The 22290-nt window shown below is 59.1% G+C and overlaps 1 protein-coding gene across 23 annotated transcripts in view; it reads left to right on the forward strand.

Moving 5' to 3' along the window:
* The window catches only part of OBSCN (obscurin, cytoskeletal calmodulin and titin-interacting RhoGEF), a 126567-nt gene that overhangs the window by 23303 nt on the left and 80974 nt on the right, over positions 1-22290 (forward strand). For 20 of the 23 annotated variants that reach the window (XM_045567448.1, XM_045567452.1, XM_045567455.1 and 17 more), the window contains 22 exons: positions 11-286; positions 4098-4373; positions 5342-5617; positions 9025-9300; positions 10272-10547; positions 10777-11055; positions 11152-11418; positions 11571-11840; positions 12654-12920; positions 13145-13411; positions 13646-13758; positions 13851-14004; positions 14132-14293; positions 14379-14483; positions 15280-15546; positions 15803-16072; positions 16370-16636; positions 16729-16995; positions 17089-17355; positions 18078-18350; positions 19031-19297; positions 19450-19716. In XM_045567448.1, the coding sequence (XP_045423404.1) occupies positions 11-286; positions 4098-4373; positions 5342-5617; positions 9025-9300; positions 10272-10547; positions 10777-11055; positions 11152-11418; positions 11571-11840; positions 12654-12920; positions 13145-13411; positions 13646-13758; positions 13851-14004; positions 14132-14293; positions 14379-14483; positions 15280-15546; positions 15803-16072; positions 16370-16636; positions 16729-16995; positions 17089-17355; positions 18078-18350; positions 19031-19297; positions 19450-19716 (5409 nt within the window). The remainder of the gene's footprint in view (positions 1-10; positions 287-4097; positions 4374-5341; positions 5618-9024; positions 9301-10271; positions 10548-10776; positions 11056-11151; positions 11419-11570; positions 11841-12653; positions 12921-13144; positions 13412-13645; positions 13759-13850; positions 14005-14131; positions 14294-14378; positions 14484-15279; positions 15547-15802; positions 16073-16369; positions 16637-16728; positions 16996-17088; positions 17356-18077; positions 18351-19030; positions 19298-19449; positions 19717-22290) is intronic. The other 3 variants (XM_045567450.1, XM_045567457.1, XM_045567444.1) reach the window with 2 other exon arrangements.

Consider the following 22290-nt stretch of genomic DNA (forward strand, 5'->3'; position numbering starts at 1 on the left):
GTGTCCCCAGAGCCCAAGGTGGTGTTCGCCAAGGAGCAGCCAGAGCACAGCCAGGTGCAGGCTGAGGCGGGGGCCAGCGCCACACTGATCTGCGAGGTGGCCCAGGCGCAGACGGAGGTGACGTGGTACAAGGACGGGAAGCAGCTGAGCCCCAGCTCCCAAGTGCGCGTGGAGGCAAAGGGGAAGCAGAGGCGGCTGGTGGTGGCGCAGGCGGGCAGGGCGGACGCCGGGGAGTACAGCTGCGAGGCCGGGGGCCAGAGGGTGTCCTTCCGCCTGGACGTCACAGGTGGGTTTCCTGAGGTCCTTCTTCTGTTCCTTGGGATAGTTAGGGAGTTAAGGTGTCTGTGGAGGGGCCGCCTAATGGGCTCTAGTCTCACAAAAGCCTCCCTGTAAGAGCAGCTAGCAGGTATCAGTCATGTCCTGGGCCCAGATTTTGTGAAGGGCTTCTTGTCTTTTTACTTGTAAACTTCACAACAAACCAGGGAGGAGGAATTCTGATTATTCCCATTTTAAGCTAAGGCATAGGGAAGTAACTCACCAAAGTTCACACCGGCAGAAAATTGCAGAGCCAGGATTTGGGCCCAATATTCTGGGATTATTGTTATTTTTCCTGCTTGATGAACTCTTGTCTTCCGTATTTTTTTAATATTTTATCAGATCTGCTAATGATACACATACTCTCTTTTTTTTCTTTTTGCTTGTATGAAAAAATATTTATTGTCCCTTCAATTCTGAGGGCTATTTTATCTGGGTATCAAATTATAGTTTAGTAGCTACTTCTCCCTGCACCCCCTCCCCCAGCATTTTAAAGAGACCATTCCATTGTCTTCCGGCTTTCATATTTTCTTTTCAAATATCAGCTGTAAGATTTTTTTATGATTACTTCAAAGGTCATATATCTTTTATTCATTCTGTTGCTTTTAAGATTTTCTTTCTTACTTTCATTTTCAGTAGTTTTACTTTGATAAACCGAGGTGTGATGTCCTTTATGTTCATCCTGGTTGGGGTTGCAGAGCATCTTGAGTCTGTGGGTGTGTGTCTTTCATGAGCTGTGAACTATTCTTGGCCTTTCTCTGTTCTGTCCCATTACCCTCTCTCTCTTTCAGGATTGCTGTTACTCTCTGTTAGACTTTTTACATTTTCCCACCTGTATCACCTGCATCCCTCTCTGCCTCTGAATCCTTTTCTTCTCTTTGCTTTGGTCTGGATATTTTCTTTTGAACTGTCTTCTAGCTCCCTAATTCTCTGTTCTGCCGTATCTAATCTGCTGTCAATCCCATCTATTGTGTGTTACTTTCAGTTATTATATTTTCAAGTTTTTTAATTTTCATTTATGATTAATTTTTATAGATTCCATAGATTTTAGACTCTGTATTGAAAATTTTTTTGATTTATTTTCTTTCCTTTTGCATTTTAAAAACTATTGATTATGACTATACCCTGGTCTGATAACGATAGTAATTGGATCTTCTGACATTTCCTTTTTTCCCCTCTAATATTTACTCCTGTCTTTGGCATGCCTGTGAATTTTTGGCTGACTGTCAGACACTGTATGACAAAAATTGTTGAATACAAATGATGTTATCTTGCTCCAGATAGAGGATCACTGTTTTTTTTTTGCCAGGCAGGTAGAGGATCACTGAGAATCTGGATCCATTCCTGAGCTGGGCCAACTCAGTTGGCCTAATAAACTTGCAGTTTGATTAGGGTCCTCTAGCTCTGGTTCACCCCAGACCTTGGGCATAGTCCTCCAAGGATTCCTGCAGAGACTTGGGGTGTGGGTGGGGACCCCTTCACCAGTCATTCCTCAACTCTGATCTTTGTCTCTTTGTAATGCAAGGTGCTGAAATGTCCACTCTGGTTCTCAGAGGTTTCTGCTTGGCTTCTTAGCCTCTCCCTGCTACAGTTTCAGAATTTATTGGATGTCTGGAGGGGAATGTAACTGAGTGTGGAGTTCAATTCTGCACCGGCCCAGAGACCTGACCCCTCAGTCTTGAATTCTGTCTCTCTCGAACCTTATCACCAGTTTCTCGGAGTGTTTCCTCCTCTCAGGACTTTTCCTGCGTACATCCAGACTGCGCTGGCTGTTCCCCAGCACCCAGTCTGCTGTGGCTCACGCTGTTTGCCCTCTTTGCTCACTCCGTGCCTGTTCCTGCAGGGAACAGCGTTTCCTTCAGCTTTCCGCGGGCTGCGTCTTGTCACACAACACTCCACTTAAACATGCCCCTTAGCAAGGTCTGCCCTCAGCCCTGAATTTAAGTTGCCAGTCGGTCCCCTCTCTCTAGCATGTCACCCTGCCTTATTTCAGAGAGCACTCACCACAGCATTGCATCCTTATCTTTATGGTTTCTGCTGCCATCAGCAGGTGATGTCGTGAGAACAGGCACGCGGTCTGTGTCGCTCACTGCACCATTCCCACCTTCCACCGCGGTGCTGTGTGTGCTGGGCCCTGCACTGATGTCAGTTGTGCGGGATTGAATAAATAATTGAGCGAATGAATGACTGACTTAACAGTATGCAATCTCCGAAATCCTATGTGCATTCATTCATTTGAATTTTGAAAAACATTTTATGTGTTCCTTTGACTATTTTATGCAGATAGCCAGAATTACATTGATGACTGTGTACATGGGGTTAGTCATTAATAAAAATATTTATGTTAGTTATCATGTCATTAAAATTATTTTTCCAGTAGGTAGGGACACATTTTGAAATGAAAGATTAGGCATCCTGCAGGTGCAGAGGTGTGCAGACATGCGGAAAGTAGAGCTGCGACCGTGTGTTCAGTTGAGCTGAATGGACAGTGTGCAGTTTACGGACCGCGATGCTGTCAGGAGTGGGCAGCCCCCATCACTGCTGCTGAGAGTGGAAGTGGGCACAACTGTTTCACAAGACTGTTTGGAAATATCTGCCAAAGTCAAACACAGGCCTGCCTCTGTCCCAGCCGTCGCAGGCCACCACAGCCATACACAAAAATGCCCCCAGAAGTGTCACTCATCATATCCCCAAACTGGAAACATCCCAGAGGAGCCACAGGATGAAAAGGAAAACTAAACTGTGGTGTTCACACACTGGGATCCTAGACAGCAGCACAAAACAGCGAGCTGTACTTGCAGATTTGGGGGGTGGGGTGGAAAGAATAATAAAGAACAAGGCCAGGCGTGGAGGTTCACACCTGTAATCCCAGCACTCTGGGAAGCCGAGGCAGGAGGATTGCTGGAGCTCAGGAGTTAGAGAGCAGCCTGAGCAAGAGCGAGACCCCGTCTCTACCAAAAATAGAAAAAAAATTAGGGCCTAGTGGTGAGCGCCTGTAGTCCCAGCTACTCGGGAGGCTGAGGCAGGAGGATCACTTGAGCCCAGGAGTTTGAGGTTGCTGTGAGCTACGATTACACCACGGCACTCTAGCCAGAGGGAGACCCTGTCTCAAAAAAGAAAAGAACAGACTAGTGATCCATGCAACTATATGTGTGCATGACACTGAAGGAAAGAAAACAGACCCCAAAGAATGTATCACGTATGTAATTCCATTCCTGTGAAATCAAAAGAACAGGCAGAAGTAATTTATCATGAGAGAGGTCACAGCGGTGCTGGCTTTTGGGCAGAGGTCTGTGGTGTAGGGAACTGGGAATATTTCACGGCTGACATGTTTTGGTTGCGTGGCAACAGGTACACCTAAGTTCAAACTGTACAAATAAACCTACAAATGAACCGGCGCACTTTCTACGTAAGTTCCGCCAGGATAGGAGGCAGGGTTGCGTATGTGAGCACAGTGTGGGCCGGGGCCGGGCACACAGGATGGAACCACTGACCTGTCGTGAGACAAAGACGACAAACCCCACGTACAGGGGTTGCCATGTGCTCCGACGCCTTGCCCAGCTTTCGAATTGCTGCTGAGCTGCGAAGTCCCCAGACTGTACTCTTGGGGCTCCATGACAGGAGACGTTGTATTTGGGAACAAAGGTCCAACACCCCACTGGGCCCAGATGTCGGTGGGCTCAAGAAGAAAACTGACTGGAAACTGAAGCTTCAGTTCCTGTGAAATGGGGTGGTCCCAGCTTTGTGTCGCTGATGTCCTGTGTGTCCCTGTCTGTCCCCAGAGCCCAAGGCGGTGTTCGCCAAGGAGCAGCCAGAGCGCAGCCAGGTGCAGGCTGAGGCGGGGGCCAGCGCCACGCTGAGCTGTGAGGTGGCCCAGGCGCAGACGGAGGTGACGTGGTACAAGGACGGGAAGCAGCTGAGCCCCAGCTCCCAAGTGCGCGTGGAGGCAAAGGGGAAGCAGAGGCGGCTGGTGGTGGCGCAGGCGGGCAGGGCGGACGCCGGGGAGTACAGCTGCGAGGCCGGGGGCCAGAGGGTGTCCTTCCGCCTGGACGTCACAGGTGGGTGCCAGGGTTGGGCAGAAGGGACAGGGACCCTTCACGTCACATGGGAAACTCTGGGGGACAGGCCACGTTTGGGCAGCCTGAGCTGCAGTGAGGCCCTGGCACCTTCCCCCTCTGTGGGCCTCAGAGCCGTGTCCCCAGCTCTGCCTGGTGGCTCCCGGGCCAGTGTCATCCTGTCATTAGGGCAGAGCAGGCCCATGGCTGAGCTGACCCCAGTGTGTGCCTGGTGTGGCTGAGCTGGGCGAGATGGGGACGGTGGGGGGACGTGTGCAGGGGGCCCTGGGGTCCGGGTCCGATGTGGTCTGATGGCCCCTCTGTGGGGTGTTTGGGGATATGCAGAGGGGACGTCCGTGACTGGACAGCAGGCCCTGCAGGTGGCAGGAGTCCCTGTGCCCGCCCATCCCTCTGTGCTGGGCCCCTTGGTCATCACCACGTGTCCATCTGTCCTTCCCCCCTCGCGTCCTCTCTTCATCCTGTGCACCCTGTCCCTTAGCCTGGGCTCAGGAGACCCCACGTCGCTCAGCCACCGCTCTCCTGAGGGCCACCTGGCTCCCAGCTGGCTGGTGACTGGCTGCCCTGGCACTCGGCTCTCTGCCCTTCCCTGTGTGTCTTTGGCCAGCAAGGGCACAGGTGCCTGGTCTGGTGGTCAGGGGGACCGTCCCTCCTGCCCCTGCCCCGTGCCTGTGTCTGCGGCCTCTGCGTGGTGGGGGAGGGGCGGGAGGGGGACAGGCTGGGATGTCCAGGGGACCTGAGCTGGGCGGGGCTGTCTGTCCCCAAAGGGCAGCGCGTGGAGCCGTCAGCACAGCGTCGGAACCCGCAGATCCACCGCCCCCTGCGGTGCCAGGCCCAGTGTCCCCCGACAGTGTCCGTGGCCACCGCTGGGCTCAGGGTGAGCCCAGGCCCTGACGGATGGGCTGGGTCTGGTCTGGGGTCTCTCACCCTGTGTCCCTCCTGTGTGTCCCCAGAGCCCAAGGCGGTATTCGCAAAGGAGCAGCCAGAGAGCAGCCAGGTGCAGGCTGAGGCGGGGGCCAGTGCCACGCTGAGCTGCGAGGTGGCCCAGGCGCAGACGGAGGTGACGTGGTACAAGGACGGGAAGCAGCTGAGCCCTAGCTCCCAAGTGCGCGTGGAGGCAAAGGGGAAGCAGAGGCGGCTGGTGGTGGCGCAGGCGGGCAGGGCGGACGCCGGGGAGTACAGCTGCGAGGCCGGGGGCCGGAGGGTGTCCTTCCGCCTGGACGTCACAGGTGGGTCCTCTGGGAGCACTGACTTGCCTTGTTTGGGGCTGGTGGTGACTAGCTATGGCCACAGCTTCGCCTTAGACTTCATGTCTCAACTTGTCCCATGTTCCCATCTCCCGTGTTCGTGGCTGTGGCTGAGCCGGGGAGTCTGGGTGAGAAGGGGCCGTGGAAGTGGGAAAGGGCTGCTCTTGGGCACCGAGAGTTGTGTTTCTGGGAGTCACTGCTTGGTCACATCCTCCCAGACCATGCCCAGACCCCACAGGTGTCGCTCGGTTTTCAGGACTCTGGTCCTACTCCATGCATGAGGCTCTGGTAGACCAGCTGTCTCTCCCCCAGGGATGTTCTGGAAGCTCCCAGAGGGCCTCAAGTCCGCTCCACGTGAGGGCTCTCCCTATGCAGAGGGATTTGCTTTCATCGAACCAGGATATGGGGAATTCCAGCCACCCAGTCTCACCTGGAGTCACAGCAACACCGATCATTGGGTGATCGGTGTTTCAGGTGTCTGAGAAACTCTTCTGTCGTTTTAGCTGGACACACATGCTCTGTCTGCAGCTTCACGGAGTGTAGCGTAGATCCATGCTTCGTGTCTGTGCAAACAGGCAATGAGTGGGGCCTGGGTGGACAGGTGTCTGAGATACACACCTGTGAGGCTGGAGTTCTGTTTGGAAAACAAGGCTTGTTTTCCCTTTTGTGTTCAGTTAGAACAGCCTGTGTCGGAATTCCTCTTGGAATTTGCTTTATAAATTTGGGAGGGAAGAGGAAGTAGCTTGTGGTACACGGGCACGCGTGGGTGAAGCTGAGTTACTGTAATGGCAGCCGTTGAGTGTGAGTGGATGTGTCTGTCACAGTGTGTCTTGCTGGAGGTTAGGTTAATGTGTCTGTGCCTCTCTGGCCGATTCACAGGCAAGTCTGAGAACTGACTTATCTTCCTGTTCTTAGGACACGTTAAAAATCAGTGGTGCCGCTGGTCCAGCACTGACCCGAGGGTCAGCGCACGGCAGCTGCTGTTGTGTCAGTACCTAGTGACGTGCGGATGTGTACAGACACCGAACAACCCACTGGGCATTTCGGACATGGCATTTTAATAGTATGACATTTATGCATGTAAATTTGAAGAGTTTTGACAAATCGTCTAATTGCTAGAAAATAAAATGTTAATAAAAACTGACCCAGGAAGAAAGAGATAACTTATATTCAGTCCTACAAGCTGTTAAAAAGTAGAACCAGTACTAGCACATCTTGTAATGGAACAGTATCTACCCCACGTGGCCCGACTGATAAATTCTTCCAAACAGTCTGGAAAGAAATTATTCTCCATTCATGGACATTCTTGTAGGAAACAGAAAAAGGAGATACGCTCTCTAACTCATTCTGTAGAGACAGGATACGCTGGTAGCTAGAATGTGACCGGGAACAGGAAGAGTTCGTGTTATAGGGCGATGTGCCGCGGGCAGGAGAGCAAGACCCTGAACAGAGCGGCAGCAGACTGAGTCCCGCGACGGAGAGGGTGCCGCACTGCGGTGAGATCCACAGGCCAGGAACCAGGGCTGGGTTAACATCAGAAGCATCAGAAAATCGATATAATGGAATTACAAAATGATGAAATTATCTCCATAAACACAGCATAAAGTACAGTATTTGATAAAATTTAGCATTGTAAAATTAGAAGAAATGTCTGGCAAAATTCACCGTCAATCATGCCATAACATTCTTAACAGAGTATAAATAAAAGGGTTCTCTCTTAATTTGACAAATGGTATTGCACAAAAACCACCACGTGAAACCCAGAAAGCGTTGCCTTTGAGATTGGGAACAACCCCACAAGCAAGCTGGCGGTCACCAGTTTTATCCAACATTGCACAGCATAGGTAGGAAAACAGAAGCTATAAAAGTTTGAAGAAACGAAAGTGGAATTTACAGATGATAAGATTCATCCAGAAGATAAACTCTTAGGCTTGGTAAGAGTTGGGAGAGATTACCACATACAGAATCAGCATAAAGAAAACACTTCAGTACGGGCATGCGAGCAACAGGCAGCAGGAAAATTAAAGGTTAAAAGATTTCCAGTAGCCTGAAAGGTATCATGTCTATAATTCCAATCTAATAAAAGATGTTTCGAGGCTCTGTAGGGGAGATGAGTAAACATTTCTGAGAAACAGTAAGATCTAAATAGATGGAGAGAAATGCTTGGAAGAACCAGAGATGTCTGATTCCAAAGTTCAGACAAATGTGTTTGGGGGAGTGGGAGGTTGAAAAATGACAAGTAGATTTCAAAGGCCAAGTACAGCTACTATACTCTTGAAGAAGAGCCACGTGGGGGAATTTGCTCTACCAGACGTCAAGGCTAATTACAAAGGGTGTCGGTGCAGGAATACTTCCCAGATGACGGGAGCAGGATTGTGACCTCAGAAACAGACCAGTGTGTAAACGGGCTCCCACTCCCAGTCTCTTTTTTTAAAAAAACCAAAGCCTCTGTACAAGGCGTGAAGGAAGGATGGTCTTTTTTCACAATGGTGCTTTGAACACAACCATATTTGCAAATTTACAACAATATTGGATCAGTAACTCACACCACACACCAAAGTCAAATCCAGGTGGGTTGGAGACTTCGGTGTAAAAGTAAACATCTAAGATGGTGACTCAGGTTTGTGTAACGATTCAGGGGAAGGAAAGATTTTGTAAGTGGGTCCCAGAGGCACTCACCACGTGGCACCAGGTTAACACATCTGACCACATTAAAACTAAAAACGTCGACCACCAGAAGTTTGTGAAAAGGCAGGGCACACGGCGGGATAAGAGTTTACAACACACCCAACTGTCAAATCTCTAGTCCTTAAATATAAGAGGGACTTGGAAAAGTGAATAGAAGGAAGACAGCGCTCTTGATAACTGAGCAGAAGCCTGGAGCAGTGACAGCAGGCCAGCGAGGACTAACGGCCAGACGCATGCAAAGTGCCCCACCTGGCAAGGGACCAGGACAGGCTGCAGGAGGCCACAGAGGCCCAGGCGCCCCCAGGAGAGGCCAGCAGCTGACACTGCTGAGCGCAGGGGAGCAGCAGCCCCAGGACTCTGGGCCCTGTGGGGACAACGTGCCCTGCACAGCCCTGAGTGGCACCAGCAGTGAGGGCAGGTGTGCAGGGTCAGCACCCAGTCCCTGCCCTGGGGGAGCCCGTGCAGGGGGATCTGTGACAGTGTCCCCACCTGGAACAGCCCACGGGGCAGGACAGATGGACACATGCCCTGTGTGACTTGTGCTGAGAGGAGGTGGGGCTCGTCTGGGCCACATGGCTGGTGCAGAGCCTGGAGACGTGACCGTCCCTCCTGCCTCCCCATCTTCCAGGCCGTCTTTCCCCAGCGATGCCTCCCCGACCCAGAGGGTTTCTCTGACCCTGTGTCCTCCTGTGTGTCCCCAGAGCCCAAGGCGGTGTTCGCCAAGGAGCAGCCAGAGCGCAGCCAGGTGCAGGCTGAAGCGGGGGCCAGCGCCACGCTGAGCTGCGAGGTGGCCCAGGCGCAGACGGAGGTGACGTGGTACAAGGACGGGAAGCAGCTGAGCCCCAGCTCCCAAGTGCGCGTGGAGGCAAAGGGGAAGCAGAGGCGGCTGGTGGTGGCTCAGGCGGGCAGGGCGGACGCCGGGGAGTACAGCTGCGAGGCCGGGGGCCAGAGGGTGTCCTTCCGCCTGGACGTCACAGGTGGGTGCCAGGGTTGGGCAGAAGGGACAGGGACCCTTCACGTCACATGGGAAACTCTGGGGGACAGGCCACGTTTGGGCAGCCTGAGCTGCAGTGAGGCCCTGGCACCTTCCCCCTCTGTGGGCCTCAGAGCTGTGTCCCCAGCTCTGCCTGGTGGCTCCCGGGCCAGTGTCATCCTGTCATTATTAGGGCAGAGCAGGCCCATGGCTGAGCTGACCCCAGTGTGTGCCTGGTGTGGCTGAGCTGGGCGCGATGGGGACGGTGGGGGGACGTGTGCAGGGGGCCCTGGGGTCCGGGTCCGATGTGGTCTGATGACCCCTCTGTGGGGTGTTTGGGGATATGCAGAGGGGACGTCCGTGACTGGACAGCAGGCCCTGCAGGTGGCAGGAGCCCCTGTGCCCGCCCATCCCTCTGTGCTGGGCCCCTTGGTCATCACCACGTGTCCATCTGTCCTTCCCCCCTCACGTCCTCCCTTCATCCTGTACACCCTGTCCCTTAGTCTGGGCACAGGAGACCCCACGTCGCTCAGCCACCACTCTCCTGAGGCCCACCTGGCTCCCAGCTGGCTGGTGACTGGCTGCCCTGGCACTCGGCTCTCTGACCTTCCCTGTGTGTCCTTGGCCAGCAAGGGCACAGGTGCCTGGTCTGGTGGTCAGGGGGACCGTCCCTCCTGCCCCTGCCCCGTGCCTGTGTCTGCGGCCTCTGCGTGGTGGGGGAGGGGCGGGAGGGGGACACGCTGGGGTGTCCAGGGGACTTGAGCTGGGCGGGGCTGTCTGTCCCCAAAGGGCAGCGCGTGGAGCTGTCAGCACAGCATCGGAACCCGCAGCTCCGCCGCCCCGTGCGGTGCCAGGCCCAGTGTCCCCCGACAGTGTCCATGGCCACCGCTGGGCTCATGGCGAGCCCAGGCCCTGCCGGATGGGCTGGGTCTGGTCTGGGGTCTCTGACCCTGTGTCCCTCCTGTGTGTCCCCAGAGCCCAAGGCGGTGTTCGCAAAGGAGCAGCCAGAGCGCAGCCAGGTGCAGGCTGAGGCGGGGGCCAGCGCCACGCTGAGCTGCGAGGTGGCCCAGGCGCAGACGGAGGTGACGTGGTACAAGGACGGGAAGCAGCTGAGCCCCAGCTCCCAAGTGCGCATGGAGGCAAAGGGGAAGCAGAGGCGGCTGGTGGTGGCGCAGGCGGGCAGGGCGGACGCCGGGGAGTACAGCTGTGAGGCCGGGGGCCAGAGGGTGTCCTTCCACCTGGACGTCACAGGTGGGTCCTTTTGGCCTTGTTTGGAGATGTGGGTACGCTGCCTGGTTCCTGGGATCCTGGATGGTGGCCCCTGCTGCTGAGCGTTGGACAGGGTGGCCCTTGAAGGGCAGTGGGCACTGCAGGTGGTCCCCTTGCTGGTTTCCTCCCACCACAAGGCCCTGAAGGGGGAGCGGGTCCCAGGGCAGGAGTGCCGGGGCTCCTGCTCTTACGCCGGCCTTCCTGCCCCCAGAGCCCGAACCTCGAGTTCCAGAGAGACCCAGCCGCAGGGAGCCTCTGGTGGTCAAGGAGCATGAAGACATCGTCCTGACTGCCACGCTGGCCACACCGTCCGTGTCCGCAGTGACCTGGCTCAAGGATGGCGTGGAGATTCGCAGAAGCAAGCGGCACGAGACAGCCAGCGCGGGGGACACCCACACCCTCACCGTGCGTGGTGCCCAGGTTGTGGACAGCGCCGTCTACAGCTGCCGTGCGGGTGCTGAGGGCCAGGACTTCCCGGTGCAGGTGGAAGGTGAGCTGGGGGCGGTGGAGGCCCCGGGCAGCGGGGAGCTCTGGGCACAGGGGCCGGGTGGGCAGAGCCGCGGCTGACGTCCTCTTGTGCTGGCAGAGGTTGTCACCAAGTTCTGCCGGGCCCTGGCGCCTGCGAGCGGGGAGCTGGGCGGCACGGTGACGCTGGCCTGCGAGCTGAGCCCCGCGCGGGCGGAGGTGGTGTGGCGCTGCGGGAGCGCACAGCTGCGGCCCGGCAAGCGCTTCCAGATGGCGTCCGAGGGGCCCCTGCGCTCCCTCACCATTTCCGGGCTGCGCGCCGAGGACGCCGGGGAGTACGTGTGTGAGAGCCGCAATGACAGCACCAGCGCGCACCTCACAGTCAGCGGTACGCAGGCGCCTGGGAATGGGGCCTGGGTGCGGGTGTATTCCTGGGTGGCTTCCTGGAGGAGGTGTCTCTTCTCGCGGCACCTGCAGGGCGGGGCCATGCCCCTCCTGCCTGCCCACCAGCTCTAAAGCAGACCTCTTTCCTGTCCGCAGTGCCCCGCGTGGTCAAGTTCACCTCGGGGCTGAGCCCCGTGGTCGCAGAGGAGGGCTGCGAGGCTACCTTCCAGTGCGTGGTGTCCCCCAGCGATGCGGTGGTCACTTGGTACAGGGAGGGCGTGGCGCTGCAGCCCAGTGAGAAGTTTGTCATAGCGCAGAGCGGTGCCGGCCACAGCCTGACCATCTCGGGCCTGGCGCTGGAGGACTCGGGCCAGATCACAGTGCAGGCAGAGGGCACCTCCTCCTCCGCTGCCCTGCGGGTCCGAGGTGAGTGTGGGGCCGGCGGTTTCCTGCAACAGGGAGCCTCCCTGGTGGGCCGGTTCCACGTTGGCACGTGCCCTGCTGGTCTAGCTGACCCCAGGGGACAGGAGGTCTGGTTGGCTGCAGAGAAGACATTTGGGTGGGCCTGAGGGGCCGGGTGCCCGCTCTGGAAGGGAGGAGATGCAACCCTGCAGGCACACCCGGCAGGGGATGGCAGAAGTTGAGGCGGTCCAGGGAGGCTTCCTGGACGGGGCCCCATGCTGAGCCCCGCGGACGGCAGGGAGAGGGCTGAGGGTGGCTGCCAGTGCACTGCGGAGGCAGGGGTGGGATGAGCTGCTCATACTGCTGAAGCCAAAGAGCCAAAACTTCACCTGAAGCGGATAGGGAGCCATGGGAGGTTCTTGAGTGAGGCAGTGATGTAGGCGGATGCGCCGTGTGGGGTGATCAAGGAGGCATCTTGGAGCTGAGAGGCCCACCAGAACCTGTTTTTCATGTCTTAACGTGCACGTGCGACCCAGACCCTTGTTCAAGCACAGACGCGGCTGGGGGTTTCCGGAACCCGGTGCTGCTGGCCGGGGCCACGCTCCGGCGTTCGGGCACTGGCGCCTTGTTCCGCGCGGGGCAGCGGAAAGCGGGCGGCGGCTGCGAGGGAAGCCTCCCTGGGCCCACGAACTCGTGCAGGTGGCGGTGCCTGCGTGAGGACGTAACCGCGCGCCGCGTGGAGCTGGAACGCGGGCCGAGGCGGGGCGCCCTCGTGCCTGGCTGTCCCCAGGTGGGGTGGGCGACGGCCGCCCTGACCGCGCCCCTGCCGCCCCCCAGAGGCGCCGGTGCTGTTCAAGAGGAAACTGGAGCCGCAGACGGTGGAGGAGCGGAGCTCGGTGACCCTGGAGGTGGAGCTGACGCGGCCGTGGCCCGAGGTGCGCTGGACGCGGAACGCGGTGGCCCTGGCGCGGGGCGAGAACGTGGAGATCCACGCCGAGGGCGCGCGGCACCGCCTGGTTCTGCACAATGTGGGGTTCGCCGACCGCGGCTTCTTCGGCTGCGAGACGCCCCACGACAAGACACAGGCCAAACTCACGGTGGAGAGTGAGCCTGGGGGGCGGGGTGGCATTGGGGGCGGGGCCTGGGAGGGCCATCGAGGGGGAGGGGGAGGGGGAGGAGGGTGGGAGGGCTGGGCCTGGGGGCGGGGCCTCCCTCGGGAGGGGCGGGGCCTGGGGGCGGCCGCCCGGGAAGCCGGCTGCCCCGCATTAGGCTCCGGGGGCAGGGTCTCCGCGCAGCGGCTCACCCGCGCCCCCGCCTGGGTCCCACAGTGCGCCAGGTCCGCCTCGTGCGGGGCCTGCAGGAGGTGGAGGCGCGGGAGCAGGGCGCGGCCACCATGGAAGTGGAGCTGTCTCACGCCGACGTGGAGGGCACCTGGACTCGCGACGGCCTGCGGCTCCAGCCGGGGCCCACGTGCCACCTAGACGTGCGCGGCCCCACGCACACCCTCACGCTCTCGGGGCTGCGGCCCGAGGACAGCGGCCTGGTGGCCTTTAAGGCGGAGGGCGTGCACACGTCCGCGCAGCTCGTCGTCGCTGGTGCGTGGTTTGCGGTGGGTGGGGCACACTCCAGAGCCACACTCGCCTCTGTCCCTTAGGGGGCTTGGGGAGGCAGGTGGGGACAGAGGGAACCGGGACGTGGAGTCCTGCCAGGGAGCTCGTCCCAGAGCCAGCTCTGTGATTCCGTCCCCACCAGGAGGGCACCTCCCACCCCGCCCCCACCTGCCCCTCCCTCACCTGCCCCCCCCTCACCTGTCCCTCCCGCTTCCCCAGAGCTGCCTGTGCGGTTCACGCGCCCGCTGCAGGACGTGGTGACCACTCAGAAGGAGAAGGCGACCCTGGAGTGTGAGCTGTCCCGTCCCAACGTGGACGTGCGCTGGCTGAAGGTGCCTGCCTGTCCTCGGGGACTCCCACGTGGGCAGGCCGGAGTGAGCGCGCTCGGCGGCCGCCCAGGGCCTGACCCGCCTCTGCTCCGCAGGATGGCGCGGAGCTGCGGGCGGGCAAGACGGTGGGCGTGGCGGCCCAGGGCGCCTGCAGGAGTCTGGTCATCTACCGCTGTGAGTTCTCGGACCAGGGCGTCTACGTGTGTGACGCCGGGGACGCCCAGAGCTCCGCCTCCGTGAAGGTGCAAGGTGAGGGCGGGGCGCAGACCCCCCCCCTCTGCGCGTAGACGTGGCCCTCAGCCGGGCGGGGGAGGGGTGGGGGACGCTGGGAGCGGCTCGCGTATCTGGGCGCGACGGGCTTTCCTCGCCGCCCCAGGCCGCAACGTGCAGATCGTGAGGCCCCTAGAGGATGTCGAAGTGATGGAGAAGGAAGGGGCCACCTTCTCCTGCGAGGTGTCCCATGATGAGGTGCCCGCCCAGTGGTTCCACGAGGGCAGCAAGCTGCGGCCCAGCGAGAACGTGCGCATCCGCCAGGAAGGTAGGCGGCTGCGGGCGGCCTGGGCCCCGCGCCTGGGCTCCGCTTCCTGCTCCCCCAGCCCCGTGCTGAGTGCGCTTCTCCCCAGGAAGGACATACACGCTCATCTACTGGAGGGTCCTGACGGAAGACGCAGGAGAAATCAAGTTTGTTGCAGAAAACGCAGAATCGTGTGCCCAGCTCCGAGTGAAGGGTGAGGCGGGGTGCTGCATGGCGTGTGTGTGCATGTATGTGCATACATGTACATGTGTGTGTACGCGGTTTCGTGGGCCAGCTGGCCCAGGACACACCCAGGGAGTGGGACAGCAGTGACTGACTTAGGACGGGCAAGGGGGTGTGGCCTCCTTGGTGTGAAGATGAGGGCGGGGAAGCGGCCTTGGGGGTTCCCCTAGGCCTGTGTTTAACATGGCCGTGTCAGGGGACTCTGCCCCCAGGCTGCAGCCAGTGCTGGAGAGAAGGGGTGTGGGCCCTGGCAGGCGGAGGTGACAGTCCTGGGAGAGTGGCCGTGGGCTGTGTGGGAGGGAAGGTGTGCAGCCAGGAGGGGCATGGGCCGGTGAGCAGCGTGGGGTGGAGAGGAGGCAGGCAGGGGCATGGGGGGGCGGGGCAGAGAGTACAGGGCGGGGCCTGCGTGGGGAGGGAGTGGGCGGGGTGAGCAAGGGGCGGGGCATGGATGGGTAGGGCGCCCACGTGGGACCAGGACACGTACCTGTGGGGCTGGGATGTGGGGCACTATGGGGGCAAGCGTGAGCATCCACGGGTGCCGGGGCTGGGGGTGCGCCTGCCTCTCTGGTGGTCAGATTGTATGCAGAGGACCCTAGACCACCTCAGAGGCGATGCTCGGCCTAACCACCTGCTCGCCGGGGCACCCATGAACTGTGGGGCCAAGCAGGTGCCAGACCCCTGCCCCCCTTTGGCCTTTGGCTGAGGACCCTGGGGCCCGAGTGCCAAGCGCTGGCCCTGATTTCCTGCCTCGGCTGCTGTGCCTGCAGAGCTGCCGGTGACCCTCCTGCGCCCGCTGCGGGACAAGATCGCCATGGAGAAGCACCGGGGCGTGCTCGAGTGTCAGGTGTCCCGGGCCAGCGCCCAGGTGCGGTGGTTCAAGGGCAGCCAGGAGCTGGAGCCCGGGCCCAGGTACGAGATGGTCAGCGATGGCGTCTACCGCAAGCTGGTCATCAAAGACGTGCAGCCTGAGGACGAGGACACCTACACCTGCGATGCCGGTGACGTCAAGACCAGCGCCCAGTTCTTTGTGGAAGGTGGGGCAGGGCTGTGGGCAGCTGTCAAGGTCGCCAGTGGGGAGGGTCTGTCTGGCTTCCACCAGCTGTTTGCCCTGCGCTCCTGGAGGGGCCGGGCGAGAGGGCCCTGGCTGGCGCATCCGGGCAGCCAGGGCGGAAGCAAGCGCGCGTTCGGTGTGGCGGGGCAGGGTTTGTTCCCAGGAAGGAACTGGAGCCTGCAGGAGGGGATGGCTGGTCCTCCCTGTGGGACCCACTGGTGACCACTCACGCCCCACAGAGCAATCCATCACCATCGTGCGGGGCCTGCAGGATGTGACGGTGATGGAGCCCGCCCCCGCCTGGTTCGAGTGCGAGACCTCCATCCCCTCGGTGCGGCCGCCCAAGTGGCTCCTGGGGAAGACGGTGCTGAAGGCAGGGCCGGACGTGGGCATGGAGCAGGAAGGCACGGTGCACCGGCTGACGCTGCGGCGGACCTACTCCACCATGACTGGGCCCGTGCACTTCACCATCGGCAAGTCCCGCTCCTCCGCCCGCCTGGTGGTCTCAGGTGAGGGCTCAGCCCCGTGGGTAGACATGGGGCACGGCCACGTGTGGGTGCGGTCCAGGGCTGTGGTACGACACAGCTCAGGGCCACAAGAAGACGGTTGAGGACTGGGTGGATGCGGTTCAGAGTCACAAGTGGACATGGTGCAAGGCCACGAGTGGACATAGTTCAGGGCCACAGACGAGGCAGGTCAGATCCACAGGTGGACAGGTGGAGGCAAGGCAGGCAGGGCAGGCAGGGCAGGGCAAGGCAATGAGTTCCCCGCGGCCCCGCAGCCCAGCCTGTCCCTGCTCCCTGCAGACATCCCCGTGGTCCTCACACGGCCTCTGGAGCCCAAGACGGGGCGCGAGCTGCAGTCGGTTGTCCTGTCCTGTGACTTCCGGCCACCCGCCAAGGCCGTGCAGTGGTACAAGGATGACACACCCCTGTCTCCCTCCGACAAATTCAAGATGACCCTGCAGGGTCAGATGGCTGAGCTGCGCGTCCTCCGGCTCACACCCGCCGATGCTGGCGTCTACCGGTGCCAGGCGGGCAGTGCCCAGAGCAGCGCCGAGGTCACCGTGGAAGGTGGGACACCAGGGAGATTGTGGGCGTGGGGAGAGCCTCCAGGGACAGGGGCAGCCAGCCACCCCAGCGCTGAGTCTCTACCCCCCTCACAGCTCGGGAGGTGATGGTGACGCAGCCGCTGCAGGACGCTGAGGCCACAGAGGAGGGCCGGGCCAGCTTCTCCTGCGAGCTGTCCCACGAGGACGAGGAGGTCGAGTGGTCACTCAACGGGACACCCTTGTACAACGACAGCTTCCACGAGATCACACACGAGGGCCGGCGCCACACGCTGGTGCTGAAGAGCGTCCACCTGGCAGACGCGGGCACGGTGCGCGCGGCCTCTGCGAAGGTGTCGGCCTCCGCCCGCCTGGAGGTCCGAGGTGAGACGGCCCCGTGGGGTCTGCGGTGCCTGCGGGGTCCCACGCGCGGGGTGGGCCTCAGGCTCCCCTCACCAGCCCATGCCCTCCCTGCAGCGAAGCCGGTGGTGTTCCTGAAGGCGCTGGACGACATGTCCGCAGAGGAGCGTGGCACCCTGGCCCTGCAGTGTGAGGTGTCCGACCCCCAGGCCCGCGTGGTGTGGCACAAAGACGGTGTGCCCCTGGGCCCCAGTGACAAGTACGACTTCTTGCACACGGCTGGCACGCGGGGGCTCGTGGTGCATGACCTGAGCCCTGAGGACGCCGGCCTGTACACCTGCCGCGTGGGCACGGAGGAGACCCGAGCCCGGGTCAGCGTGCACGGTGCGTGGCTGCGTGGTCGGGTGGGGTGCGGGGGACTGGGTGGTCAGCCTCTGCGGGGCAGCCTGCCCTGTTCTCCGAGATGAGGGGCCGCTCGGCTGAGCCGGGGAGGCCGGGGAGCCTCCTGGGGGTGGGGAGGGAAGAAGCCGAGACCCCAGGCAGGGGCTGTGGGTGGCTGCGTCCCCATCCCACTGGGCCTTCCTGAGGTCGCTGGCCGGCAGGGCAGAGCTGTCGTCTCCCTGCCCCAGCCCTGGGTATGGTCCCCTGGGGCACGTCAGCCCTGGGTATGGTCCCCTGGGGCACGTCCCTCTCAGCCAGGGTGGGTCCCTCAACCGCAGGGTGGCCACCTGGCCCCTGAGTGTGCCACTGTCCTTGCCCAGCCACCTGCAATCCAGATCCTAACCCTGGAGGCGTCTGGGTTGGCTCACCCTGTCTGGGGTCCCCCTTCCTCCGGGCTCCCGTCTTTCCTCTCTGGGATGTCATGGGTCTGTGACAACTGCAGGCGGTCTGTGCCCTCAGCCACCCTGAGCTGAGTGGAGCCCAGTGGTCTTAGTCATCCAGATGCCGGGACATGGCCAGCTCGAGGCGAAGGGCACCTGCTGATGGGCGGGGCAGCACGGCCTGGCCCCTCTGGGTCTGGTCCTTCCTGGGGCTCTGGCCGGGGGCAGTGCCATCCTCTTGGGGCTGCACCTGTGGCCGGCTTGACCAGTTTGTGTGGCCTGCAGACCTGCATGTGGGCATCACCAAGCGGCTGAAGACGATGGAGGTGCTGGCAGGTGAGAGCTGCACCTTTGAGTGCGTCCTGTCCCATGAGAGCACCGGTGACCCAGCTGCGTGGACGGTTGATGGGAAGACGGTGGGCAGCTCCGGCCACTTCTGGGCCACGTGCCAGGGTCGGAAATACATGCTGACGGTCACCGAGGCTGCGCCCAGCGACGCCGGGGAGGTGGTCTTCTCCGTGCGGGGCCTCACCTCCAAGGCCTCGCTCATCGTCAGAGGTGGGCACGTCTGGCCGGGGCGGGGCGGCCACCAGTGCGCTTCCAGGAGTCATCTCCCCACACCCTTCCAGAGGCTGTGGGGGCCCAGAGGTCCCTGCTGGGGTCCTTGGGGAGACGCCACTCGCGTAGGGAGGGGGTCACACTCTCAGGCAGGCTTCCCCGAGCCTCTGGTGCAGGCCCGGACTCTGGTCCAATCCACGGTCTGGTTGCGCTGAGCGGTCAGCAGATGCCAGGGCCAGTGGCTCACCGAGCCGGTGTGACGACCCTGAGCCGAGGCCAGAGCCACCCACTCAGCTGTGAGGTCACCGTGGATAGCCCTGAAACCGTGCTCCTAGTCATACACTTGCTGCAGATCCAGGGAGCTCACTCATAGGCACAGCCAGCCCGTGGCCACGGTCTGAGTGACAGGCTCAGGACGCTGATGGGACACGATTGCGTCTCATACCCCTCTGCCTGGGCCCGGGCTCCCGGCGCTCCAGGGCTCTGAGGCTCCTGGGGTCCCCACGTTTGAGAGCTGTAGGTTCTGTGATCTTGGTCACTAGAGAATGCACATTCTCAGATGCCTGACCCTGTCCCCACCCCGGCTGTGGCTGGGGCTGTGAGTGTAGCCGGGGTGGTGGGTACATGTGTGGCTGGCGCCACGGTCGCACCTTACGGGCGGCCGTGTCCGCTCCCTTCAGAGAGGCCAGCGAACTTCACGAAGCCCCTGGCAGACCAGCGAGCCGTGCTGGGGGAGGACGCGGTGCTGCGCTGTGAGCTGTCGCGGGCGGGCGCCCCCGTGCGCTGGCTGAAGGACGGCAAGGCCATCCGCAAGAGTCAGAAGTACGACGTGCTCGTCGAGGGCACGCAGGCCACGCTGGTCGTCCGCGGGGCCTCGCTCAAGGATTCGGGCACGTACACGTGTGAGGTGGAGGATTCCAGGAGCACGGCCAGCCTCCGCGTGGAAGGTAGACGCCACGGGAAGCCCCACGCGTGGCCCTGCGGTGGCCTCTCCCCCTACAGCGGGGCTCCCCCGGGAACCTGAGCTCCCCTGTCCCAGGTGGGCGGGGCTCGCCCAGGCCCCACACCGACCTGTTCTGCCTCCGTCTCCCGCCCGCAGAAAAGGCAAACCGGTTCACGGAGGAGCTGGCCGACCTGCAGGTGGAGGAGAAGGGCACGGCCGTGTTCGTGTGCACGACGGAGAGGCCCGCGGCGGCGGTGACCTGGCGCAAGGGCCTCACGGAGCTGCGGGCCTCGGGGAAGCACCGGCCCAGCCAGGAGGGCCTGACGCTGAGGCTCACCGTCACTGCCCTGGAGAAGGCGGACAGCGACACGTACACTTGCGACATCGGCCAGGCCCAGTCCCGGGCCCGGCTGCTGGTGCAAGGTGAGGCCGGCCGGGTGTGCTCAGGCCCAGGCTCGGTTTGAACTTGACCCTGGAGACTCAGATACAGTCAGAGATTGGGCTCTGGATGGGATCAGCCTCAGCCTCTGAGGGCGGAGGGGACACCCTGGGTGGTCCCCAAGGCTCTCCTAGCTTGACCTTCTGTGAACGAGCCAGTGACCTTCACTTATTCACACATTTGTTTGCTGACTGCGTGTTTCTCACATGCATGTGCAGTGTGTGCCAGGCCCCGATATGTGAATTCTGCGCGTATTTGAACTCACGATGTAGCACCCTCTTCTCGGAGGGGCAGGTGTGCTGGCCAGGTGTGCTGATGGCCAGGAGGCTTCAGGTGCTCCCAGGGAAGAACCCATGGCCCATAGTGTTGTCACTGATACCCACGTGGTGTCTTAGTTCGTTTTCTGTTGCTTGTAACAGAATACCTGGAACAGGGTGATGTATAAAGGAAGGGAATTGATTTCTTAGTTGGGAGGCTGGTAAGTCCAAGGTCGGGCAGCCGCATCTGGTGAGAGCCTTCTTGCTGGTGGGGCCCTGCAGAGTCCTGAGGTGGCGCAGGGCACTGTGCCGTGGGGAGCTTGGTGTGCTAGACCGTACGGCCAGGCGCGCGGCTTCGCCTGTAACCTGGGTACTCTGAGGGGCCGAGGAGAGAGCATCATCTGAGGCCAGGAGTTGAGGACCAGCCTGGGCACATAGTGAGACCCTCTCTCTACTAAAAAGTTAAAAAAATTAGCCAGACGTGGTGATGCACACCTGTAGTCCCAGCTACTTGGGAGGCAGAGACAGGAGGATCCCTTGAGCCCAGGAATTCGAGGCTGCAGTGAGCTGTGATCATACCCATTGCAGTCCAGCCTGACAATAGAGCGAGACCCTGTCTCGAAAAACAAAACCAACAAAACAACAAAATAAAGAAGTATTAGGTTGGTGCAAAAGTAATTATGGTTTCAGACTGTTAATTTTAAATCATCATAACTAGGCTCAAATACATCTTTTTATTGATCAAAATAGGAACCATTACAATCAACACATTTTTGCCAATGAGAGATAAGTTTGTTTATTCCTGTAGCAGAATCCATGCTTCAGGATTCAACGAACTCTTGGATGGCATTTTCTGCATCCTGCTGGTTGTGGAAGCGTTTTCCCTGCAAAAAGTTGTCGAAATACTTAAAGAAATGGTAGTTGGTGAGAGGTCAGGTGAACATAGCAGATGAGGCAAAACTTTGTAGCCCAATTCATTCAACTTCTGAAGCGTTGGTTATGAGACATGCGGTCGGGTGTTGTCGTGGAGAAGAATCGGGCCCTTTCTGGTGACCAATGCTGGCTGCAGGCGTTGCAATTTTTGGTGCATCTCATCGATTTGCTGAGCAGACTTCTCAGATGTGATGGTTTCACCGGGATACAGAAAGCTGTGGTGGATCAGAGCAGCAGCAGACCACCACACAGTGACCATGACCTTTTTGTGGCGCAAGTTTGGCTTTGGGAAGTGCTTTGAAGCTTCGTGCTCCAACCACTGAGCTGGTCATCACCAGTTGTCCTATAAAATCCACTTTTCATCACATGTTACAATCCGATCAAGAAATGGTTCGTCGTTGCGTACAAGAAAGAAGACGACATTTCAAAAGGACGATTTTTTTGATTTTTGGTCAGCTCGCGAGGCACCCACTTATCAAGCTTTTTCACCTTTCCAATTTGCTTCAAATGCCAAGCAACCATAGAATAGTCCACGTTCAGTTCTTCAGCAACTTCTGGTGTAGTTGTAAGAGGATCAGCTTCGATAATGGCTCTCAACTGGTCATTGTCATCTTCCAATGGCCACCATGCTCCTCATCTTCAAGGCTCTCGTCCCCTTTGCAAAACTTCTTGAACCACCCCTGCACTGTACGTTCGTTAGCAGTTCCTGGGCCAAATGCGTTGTTGATGTTGCCAGTTGTCTCTGCTGTTTTATGACCCATTTTGAACTTGAATAAGAAAATTGCTCAAATTTGCTTTTTGTCTAACATCACTTCTATAGTTTAAAATAAATATAAAATAAACAGCAAGTAATAAGTCATTAGCAAAAAACCATAAATTGAGAAATTCACATTGAAAAATGATGTACAACATAACCATGTTTATTTAAGAATGTATTCCAATAGCAAATGGCAAATTTCAACAATGCTAAAGCCGCAATTACTTTTGTACCAACCTAATAATATGAACCAGGAAGCTTCATTCCGGCTTTTTCTCTCTAGTGGATTCAGTGCATCTGGTGAAAGCATTTTGTTAGAATAGTTAAAACCCCATGATCTGACAAAGTTGGTAATCATAGTTAATAAAAAGAAACCAGTGATGGTGAGAGTCATAACATAATGAAAGATATTTTTTAAAAGATTAAAACATACAGATGTCCAGCAGTCTGGTGGGGGGTGCGGGAGCCATTTCTTTGCATGAGGGTCCACTGATCAGGTTCTTTGTCTCTTGGGCGCCAGGCACATTTAAAGTGGAGTCATTCCTTGCAGGAACTTCCGGATGCGGAAGGAATCTCAACGCACGAGTTACCTCAATATTCATAAACTCTGT

This window comes from Lemur catta, chromosome 13, assembly GCF_020740605.2.
Source record: "Lemur catta isolate mLemCat1 chromosome 13, mLemCat1.pri, whole genome shotgun sequence".
Taxonomy (NCBI): Eukaryota; Metazoa; Chordata; class Mammalia; order Primates; family Lemuridae; genus Lemur; species Lemur catta.